This window comes from Sardina pilchardus, chromosome 8 (assembly GCF_963854185.1).
Source record: "Sardina pilchardus chromosome 8, fSarPil1.1, whole genome shotgun sequence".
Classification (NCBI taxonomy): Eukaryota; Metazoa; Chordata; class Actinopteri; order Clupeiformes; family Clupeidae; genus Sardina; species Sardina pilchardus.
In genome coordinates this window covers 29,657,954-29,667,953 of record NC_085001.1, presented here as the reverse complement: position 1 = coordinate 29,667,953, position 10,000 = coordinate 29,657,954, and the positions used below count along the sequence as shown (strand labels likewise).

Below are 10,000 nucleotides of genomic sequence, written 5' to 3'. Positions count from 1 at the left end.
AGCACATTGTCTCTCCATCTAAACCCACACATGTGGACCAAGCACATTGTCTCTCCATCTAAACCCACACATGTGGACCAAGCACATTGTCTCTCCATCTAATCCCACACATGTGGACCCAGCACACTGTCTCTCCATCCATGTGGACCCATCTCAGCTGCATCTTTTAGAGCCTGGCACGTCACGTCACTGTGTATCACAGCACGGCTCAGCAACTCAACCGGCCAGCCTTTTAACGGGACATCTCCTCCGCATTGTGTCTAGACAGCCTGTCTGGCCTGCGCTGTGCTGTGTGTGTGGCCAGCGCTGTCTGCACCTCTGCACAGCATTGGCCCCCTGTTGTCTCCCTGGCCAGTAAGCAACAGCAGCAAGGGGTAAACTATGCAGCTAACACACAAGAACAAATACCAACAAACACACACACACACACACACACACACACACACATAGACAACTCTGCACATTTACACAAACACACATACACACACACACACAAACAACTCTACCCACATCCAGACATAACTCTACACACACACTTACAGTACACACACACACACACACACACTCCTCGCAGCAGAGATGAGTTACAGCCTCTCTCAGATGGCCTGCATGGAGATCACTGCATATTTATGAGGAGCTTTTTAGGATACTTTTATTCAGCAGCATTCAGAACTCTCAGAGGCGCTATCTAGATCCATATCCACAGAAACCCCAGAGGTAAGTGCTATCTACTTCCGTATCCACAGAAACCCCAGAGGCACTATCAGGAACCGTAATATAAGGGTTTTAGTGGAATCAACCTGTTGAGGAGTACAGTCACAAATATGTGATGAGAATGTTCGGTGAACTGAGAGTTCCGCATTATGATGCAACAATACCCTCAGAGATTTTTCCCACAGACTGTACACAGAACACTGAAACTATAGATTGTTTATGTTGAATTCTAGAAGGAACTAGGAAAATAATTCACACCTCAACAGGTTTAAAGCCTCTTGTGATTGTAATAGAGTGCGTTCCTCTCCTTTGCTATTACACACACACAAACACACACACACACACACACACACACACACACACACACACACACACACACACACACACAGCACAGGCATTCTAATTACCTCTGCTGTGGGGACTCATGGTGTCTGTTTAACGGTTCTCAAGTGGAGATAAATCAGGCAGTCCCAGAGACACTTGATTGCTAGCCTTGTCATATTGTCTCTGCAGGCTCCACAGTGTCTGTCTTTGTAAAGGACACACATTGCCACAGCATAGTCCTCTCCTCATTTAGACTGCTGCATATCTATTAAACTAGCGCTAGCATCTGATCATTTAGTCTGTATATCTATTACAGTAAACTAGCGTTAGCATCTCCTCATTTAGTCTGTTTTGTATCTATTAAACTAGCGTTAGCATCTCCTCATTTAGTCTGCTGTATACAGTATCTATGCTTTGTGCTGCTTCATTAAACTAGCACTAGAATCTGACAATTTAGTCTGCTGTATGTCTATGTTCTGTGCAAGAACGCATTAAAAAAAAAAAAAAAAATGCGGCTAAATAACACGAGGAGTGGAAGCGAACAAGTGGGAGAGCCCTGCTCTGTTTCTCATGCCGTTATGCCCCGCTAGGCCAACGTTAGCGCACAAGCCCTGCAGTCAACCACACACACTAACACACACACACACACACAGACATGCACAAAAACACACACACACACACAACGTGACATGGCTCCAGGTCCCTGGGGTGTGTCTGGGGCCTGAGTGTGTAGTAGCAGATGGTTGGGGCGGAGTGGGGCAGGGTGGGGCGATCAGCGCCCACACTCACTATCTCACACACACACACACACACACACACACACACACACACACACACACACACACACACACACACACACTCACCATCTCCTTGTGGTTGGGGTAGTAAACCTGCTCGATCAGTGGGAACTCCTCAGGACCCAGCTGCTTGTACAATCTGGTCATCTGGGCAAACTGCAAAACACAGACGCATTCACGATTCAGTATTTACGATTCAGTATTCACATAGGAATTACTACAACACAACACAACACACACAACACAACACAACACAACACAACACAACACAACACAACACAACACAACACAACACAACACAACACAACACAACACAACACAACACAACACAGGACAGCACAGCACAGCACAGCACAGCACAATACAGCACTGTACAACACACACAACACACAAAAGGAGCAGTATTCAGAGAGGGTTTACAACAACAAAACAACACAGCCAACAAAGATGAGTATTCAGATGAGATTTACACCGACTCAGAACAGCACCGTGAGGTGATGGATAAGCTAACAGGGCCGCGCCAGTGTTACTCGGCAGAAGAGGAATGATTTTATTAAAAACATTGCACAACACTGCAAATAGATGCACTCTCAAAAAGGATGTGTGGGAAATAACACATTGATGAGTTTGTTTAGGTAAGGACAACACCGTGTGTGTTGTTTCAAACACATTGCTGTTATTTGCTATACAATATGACTTGACAATAACACAGCTTTTGTTATTTTTATTAGTTCAGCTACCTCAAATAAACAAACAAAATGTGTATCTGCAAGTATTTTAATGATTGGGGATCTCCAAACTGACTCAGCACTGCAGAGGGATGCATATTCTAGCGAGGCAACCCCAACATTAGGCAGCATTGCAGATCATAGGGCCGCATTGTCAGGAATTATTAATAATACATAAAGGTCCTCTCCCTTCCACAGGTCTGCAGTCTATCCTTGGGCAGTCTCCGCGCCACTGTCCTTAAAGGGGAGGCTAGCAGCATTGGGCAGTCTCCGCCAGAGACGGTTTATAAAGCGAGACGATTCATATGAGGGTAAATTCTGGTTTCACTGTGACGCAACTCCCATTTAGGAGGCAAACGGGAGCATTTCTATGGTAGAAATAAACCTGTCATCAACGGCACCTGCTTCTGCTGATTCTACGCCGTTCTAAACCGATTATCTCGTCACTGATCACGCCCCTTTAGGAGGCGGAAGTGGGTGCCATTTCATTCCATTGAAAAACCCCTTTATGATTCATCTTAGTAACTATATGATCTTTGGTCTCCGCGCCACTGTCCTTAAAGGGGAGGCTAGCAGCATTGAAGCCCTTTAGCTCTCTGTGTACACTCTAAAAAATAAAGGTGCTTAAATGGTTCTTTAAAACTCTAGATGGTTCCATGGGGAGTCAAAACTCTGTGTTGAAGCATTACCATAACCATCAGACGAAAGGTTCTTCGCGTTCTAAATGGTTATACACAGCCTCAGATCATAATGGGCTAGGCCTATTATGGAATGTCATTCTGCTATTCATTAAATGGTTCTTTAAAGAACTGTTGCCTCAATGGTTCCTTAAAGCACCGAAAAAGGTTATTCTATGGCATCGCTCTAAAGAACCGGTACTGGCTCTATTCTATTTTAGAGTGTAGTGGACAGGTTGTGTTTGTGCTCCCGTTAGACTGGGCACTTTTTACTGTAGTATTATGTGCGGCTTCAAAAGAGATTAAGGAGTGTCGCTCTGCAATGGTGCCGAAAAATCAATCGGCTGGAAAGCAGGAGAAGGAACGCCAGAAGGATTGACTGCTGCTTACTGCATAATCCAAATCAGGACAATGATTCAGCAAAGCACAGAGGCTGTATTGGACATCAAGCTCAACGCTACATCTTCTCTATCACTGTCAGTGTGTCTACTCTAAGGGACCTTGGGTCCAGCAATAAAGCAACTTGATGTCTTTTGAGGAGTTACAGTAATAACACTATAGAAATGAATAGAATAGGATAGAGCGGAATGAAGCATCTCATTGGCTACGTACCACCCAGGGCTTGTCACAGAAGTTGTAGACAGAGTGCAGCGAGTTGACGCTCGGAATGCCGGCATACTGCAGACCGATGACGATGTTCCGGTGGTCTCCGTTCTTCGCCATGCTGAAAGCATGCTTCCGGATCAGCACGAAGTCCGGCTTCAAACTCCTGGGAAACACAACCAAGGAGGTCAAGATGAAACACACATCCAGCTTTGTGTGTGTGTGTGTGTGTGTGTGTGTGTGCGCGTCTGTTTGTGTGTGTCTGTGTGTGTGTGTATACGTGTGTGTGTGTGTGTGTGTGTGTGTGTGTGTGTGTGTGTGTGTGTGCATGTATGTGCATGTATGTGGGTGTGTGTGTATGTGTGTACGTGTGTACATTTGTGTGTATGTGTGTATGTTGGTGTGTGTGTGTGTGTGTGTGTGTGTGTGTGTGTGTGTGTGTGTGTGTGTATGTGTGTGTTTGTGTGTGTGTGTGTGTGCTAAACACTCTGATCACACACCAATCAGACAGTGAGTGCGGTGCCTCTGCTACAGTCCCATGTGGGGCCAGTAGACAGTAAAGATCTCTCTGTTTACACTCTGAGCGTCTTTAATCCAGATAATGTCGTGCAGTAGTGTCTGGGGGTCAGGGCTCTTACTTGGTCATTTTGTTGCCGTTGCGGATGGCCTCGATGTCCACGCTGTAGCTGCCAGTGGCGTGGGCCACAAGACTGACCTCCGTAAACTCAGCCTGGAGGGAGGATCAATCAGAGTCAGTGCTGCTAATCAATATGCTAATCAATAAACCCAATCACAATGAGCCATGAGTCACGGCAGTGATACAATAACACTATTGGGCCATTCCACGGCACGGCCATCAGTTAAAACACATTATCAGAGTTTACAGCTGTGGCACTCAAGTGTGTGTTTGTGTGTGTGTGTGTGTGTGTGTGTGTGTGTGTGGGGGTCTCTGTGTGTGTGGGTCTCTGTGTGTGTTTGTCTGTGTGTGTGTGTGTGTGTGTGTGTATGTGTGTCTGTCTGTCTGAGTGCAAGTGTCTGAGGCAGAGTATAAACCTGTCAAATCTGTAAACTTGCATCAATAATGTACGTGTGTGTGTGTGTGTGTGTGTGTGTGTGTGTGTTTGTGTGGGTCTCTGTGTGTGTGTGCGTGTGTGTCTGTCTGTCTGTCTGAGCGCAAGTGTCTGAGGCAGAGTATAAACCTGTCAAATCACATCTGCAAATGTGCATCACTGAGGCCCGCCGCCCGAACCCCCCAATCTACACACACACACACACACACACACACACACACACACACACACATCCCTGTCAAATGCTCATCCCATTAGTCATGTGGTAGTGCATCAGCCCTGAGAGGAGACATATGTCAGGCCTCATCTCAGGGGCTTCAAGAGAGCCAGGCCTACCTGCTCCACCTTGAGGTCAAACTCCCCGTGCACCTTCCTGCCTCTGAACACCTTCACCCTGGGGGTCAGAGAAAAACAAAACAAACAAAAAAAAGATTCATGTAAAACAACGCTGCACTGTTGCTCCAGCTTTTGCAACACCATTCAACAATTGCTGACACATTTCTTTCCGTTATGAATAATGCTGGCAGATGAGCCTTTCTGTCCTTTAAATGGATTATTATAATAATGCTGTGGTTAATCACTTTCATTGTAGGCCTACACTACACATCAGCCGTTTATTTATTCACCAGCAAGTCTGGATCTCAGACATAAAGACACTAATCGTGGTTTTGGAGCACAACGGACTACTGCTGGATCCCTCCATTCAGGAAAACAGCATGTTCATTCATCGCATCTGCCTCAGTCAGAAACTGAATGGCGTCACACAAGCACACACACACACACACGCACACATGCGATTACAGACACAGCAGGACACGCGTGCGCTGGGGATCAGTCAGACACACATGTGTGTGTCTCTGTGTGTGTGAGTGTACTGCGCGCCACCACTACCCTGTGGCTGTCTAATACCAGTTTTCAAGAATCAATAGCACCGTTAGCGCTCTCTAGTATCTAATATCGATATGCATATGGCCCGGAGAGAAGACGGTAATGAGGGCAAAAACTTCAGTGATGATGAGTGACTTGTCTCCCTCTCTGTGAAGACCGCATATCAGACGACGAGTCACGACTCCCTTCGGAGAGACGTATGGTGATTCTGATGCAGCGCCAAGGTATCTTACACTACTCGGCCCAATGGATGAAACCATGACTGAGCAATATGAACCAGTCGCAACCATAAGCCTGGCTAATGGCCCTCTGTTGAATATGAGGTTCATTTTTCATTTGAGTAGAGCATTTCACATCTGAAGCATGTGGGTTAACTCGAGACAGGGGGAACCGTTTATGTGTACTTTAAGTCACGACATTGCTGTAAAAATGTCTTACCAGTCAGTCTGCTGGTCGTCAATAACCAGCAGAATCTTTGCATGGCTGCCGCCGGCCCTCTCAGCGACTTCGGTGAAGGTGGCAACCGCTGCGGTGGTCTGTTTCACCGCGTTGGAGATCGAGGAGAAAAAACCGGCTCCGGAGGACTGGCTAGCGGGTGGACGCCTTTCCTGTGGTCCGGGCGACACCGCGGGGCTGGTCTGCGGTGGGGGCTGTTGCGGTGGGTCGGGACGCTGGAGGTCCGATAAGTAGCCATTCGGCAGGTTGGACATAAAATTACTGTCGGATAGTCGGCGACGCAGGTAATTCATGATGAGCGCCGGTTTACACGATTAAACGATCAAGAGAAGAGATGAGCACAATGAGACTTGGATTGTGTTAATCTAGTTCCCCATCAACCGGACAGAGATTTGCTTTGCAGTTGTCGTGTCGGGCCCGGTCGTGTCAATGCATCACACACCTCCCAGCAGCAGGTCATCAGTGGCGCCTAGCAGCCACGGCTCAGATGCAGGCAGCGATGACACTGCACACACAGGCAAGAGAAGAGAAGAGAAGAGACAGCAGAAATCTTCAGCGACCCTTCAGGCGTGCAGACATCAAATGCCGAGGGGGTGTAGCGTCACGGATGCGTCGCTGCCCACAGACGAGTTAATTTGCAACAGATTGGCCTACTCCCGCGACTACTCTAAACTCGATACACCGCCGTGGTCATCCGAGGACAAATGCAGCATCCCCATCCGTGCGCCGCGTTCAGGAAAACAATGATATATTTATATATTTGCACGTTTCTGTTAGGAATACGCCCTCCGCTAAGGATGGTAGTGAACTCAGAAAGTAAAGGCTAATCAGTTAAAGGTTACGAGAAGTGAGATCCGGTCTCCTCTCTTCGTCCTCTGGCCAAAAGCAGCCGTGCTCGGTGGTACCGGGGCGCGTGGAAACGGAGGTGCGGGCGTGTTCTGTGGAATATCCAGGTATTGCATCACGCGTCACCCATCCGTTGTCCATTCCCTGCCTCGCGGATCCGATCAGGGTTTTCACGCATGCCGCGTCATCTTCCACGACTTGACATCAGTTTTCCTGAGCGCGTCGGACTCCGAGCGGGACAGGTTAGGCTGGGATTATACTTGCCGTTAGACCAAGCGTAAGCGTATGCGTCCGTGTGCGACCTGCTGTGTCCTGTGTACAGACTCGCTGCAGCATTACGCACCTTACTGGAGGTCTTCACCAGGGGGAGACTAGTAGCCTAATATCAGATGTGGATGTGGCCATGTGCCATTGTTTACTCTCATGATTGCCCCCAGCTTTGATGTCGATAATGCATCTTGCAGTCACTTTGTTTTGGCAATGATCGCCCCCTACTTTCTTGTCAGTATTGCATCTCGCGGACGCGTCGTGTTCGCTTGCGACGACGTGCACGACCGACGCACCAAACGACCGCAAAATACGCGAGGCAGCCATGATGCGTACACGAACGCGTTGTCTACAGCAAGTCTAAACGTGCCTTTAGGAGAAGGGGAGGGTGACGCGGTGCTGATGCTGGGGGATGGGGAGGGCGTTGTCAGGCGACGGTAGATTCGAACGGAGATGTCAACAAACACTGATAATTCACTCGGCATATCTAGGTCAGGGTGATAACGCAAACTCTCGGAGGTGTTCTATTTAGGGATGACTTATTCGTGAGGTTACCTGCTGGTTTTCAACACCATGGCATTTGCCTGTTCACACAGTGAAATGTTCAGACCTTGTTTCGCTTTGGTGAACAACATGGAAGATTTCTCAAATTTTACATCGCCCTCGCTCACACCCCCCTCTCTCTCTCTGTCTCTCTTTCTCTGTCTCTCTCTCTCTACACCATTAATGCATTGTACGATAACGCAATTTACTACCTAGTGAATGAGAGGCACTTCAGTATCCATCATTTTCATGATTCACTCTCCTTTTACTGAAGAGAGAAGAAAGATTGAGTCATTACTGCTGTTTTCAACAGAAGTGATCATCATTTTGCTCCTGTGTGATTTTCTGTACTGACTACAAAATCTATCATGGGTTTATTGGGCATTTTATAGATTTAATGTATAACCAGCGAGAGCATTTCCCTAAGTATACAGTGTTTGAACCCAGTCGTGTAGTCAGCTGTAGTGGGTATGCTGTGATGTAGTCTAGTTGTAGGTATCCTGTGATCAACCCCAAATGTCAATATCCTATTATCCTTGCGTATTGGTATGCTGAGACGGTGATGTTTTTTTAAGTGGGTGTACTGCGTAGTCCTACTACACCACTGGCTTTGATGTATGACCGATGAAAGAGAGTTTCCCTATGCACTAGCCACTTCAGCACCATGGACAGCACCCAGTGCAGACCCTTCTCAGAGGCTGATCACTGCAGTACTGGAGCTCAGGTTACTGTTCTCATTATGTCTATGGCTGATCCCCCTCCCCTGTCTATGGAACGCTCCTTACTCCTTACTCCCTACACACAACACCAGAGGGGAACGCTCATGGCACTCCAAGATCATCAGATCATAAGTGAAGGAAATCCACACGCCTTTTTTTGGTGGCACTAGTCACAGTATGGTTCCACAATACACACACAAACACACTCACAAAGGCACGCTGTCAAACACACACACACGCACACACACACACACACACACACACACACACACACACACACACACACACACACACACACACAGACACACTGTGTGAGTACTGTTGAGAAAGAGCAGCACTGATTCAGATCTGGTTCACTCATCCACTGCAGTCTACTCTGGTTCTCCCCAGAGTGTCTCCTGCTCACACCCTTTGCTCTCTGTCTCTGTCTCAGTCACACTGCCTCTGTCTCTCTCTCTCTCTCTCTCTTACACACACACACACACCCTTTGCTCTCTGTCACTGTCTCAGTCGCACTGTCTCTGTCTCCCTGTCTTACACACACACACACACACACATATACTACTGAAGGCAAACCTCTCTCTGTCTCTGTCGCACTGTCTCTCTATCTCTCTCTCTCTCTCTATCTCTCTCTCTCTCACACACACACACACACACACACACACACACACACACACACACACTGCTGAAGGCAAACCTCTCTCTGTCTCTTCCCTCAGATGCCTTTGAGGAGTTCACAGTGCTCTCAGAGGTATGCTTGTGACAACACACACACACACATACAGAGAGAGGGGGGGCAGATTATGTGGCCTTCTTTTGCATACTCCTATGAAATGTGTAGGTGTAGGTGTGTGTTTCTTTATTGTGACATTTCCACTCAGTCTCACACAGGGATGTGTTTGTGTGTGTTTTTGTGTGTATTGTGTGGGTGAGCAAGGGTGTGACATCTCCCCCTCAGGCTGGCAGGAGTCAGGAGTGTGTGTGTGTCTGTGTGTGGGTGAGCGTGTGCCTGTCTCTGTGTGTGTGTGTGTGTGTGTGTGTGTGTGTGTGTGTGTGTGTGTGTGTGTGTGTGTGTGTGTTGTGTGTGTCTGAGTGTCTGATTCTCTCTCTTTCTGTACGTGTGTGTGTGTGTGTGTGTGTGTGTGTGTGTGTGTGTGTGTCGGTGTGTTTGTGTGTGTCTGAGTGTCTGATTCTCTCTCTTTCTGTACGTGTGTGTGTGTGTGTGTGTGTGTGTGTGTGTGTGTGTCGGTGCCTGGTGGCCTGCTGTGTGCCTCTGTGTGAAATGGAGCAGTGCGCTAGCGAGCAGCACCTTCCATCAGGCTCCTTTGAGCCGCCTCGGCAGCAGCAGCCCACTCAACTCCATCACAC

The 10,000-nt window shown here is 47.8% G+C and overlaps 1 protein-coding gene across 1 annotated transcript in view; it reads right to left on the bottom strand.

The window, feature by feature from the left end:
- The window catches only part of syn1 (synapsin I), a 24,673-nt gene extending 17,521 nt beyond the window's left edge, over window positions 1–7,152 (bottom strand). Inside the window, exons 1-5 of the mRNA XM_062543542.1 lie at window positions 6,240–7,152; window positions 5,250–5,307; window positions 4,482–4,573; window positions 3,853–4,009; window positions 1,902–1,991 (exon numbers count right to left, since the gene is read on the bottom strand). Coding sequence (XP_062399526.1) covers window positions 1,902–1,991; window positions 3,853–4,009; window positions 4,482–4,573; window positions 5,250–5,307; window positions 6,240–6,550 — 708 coding nt within the window. The 5' untranslated portion in view covers window positions 6,551–7,152. The remainder of the gene's footprint in view (window positions 1–1,901; window positions 1,992–3,852; window positions 4,010–4,481; window positions 4,574–5,249; window positions 5,308–6,239) is intronic.
- Between the last annotated feature and the right edge of the window lie 2,848 nt (window positions 7,153–10,000).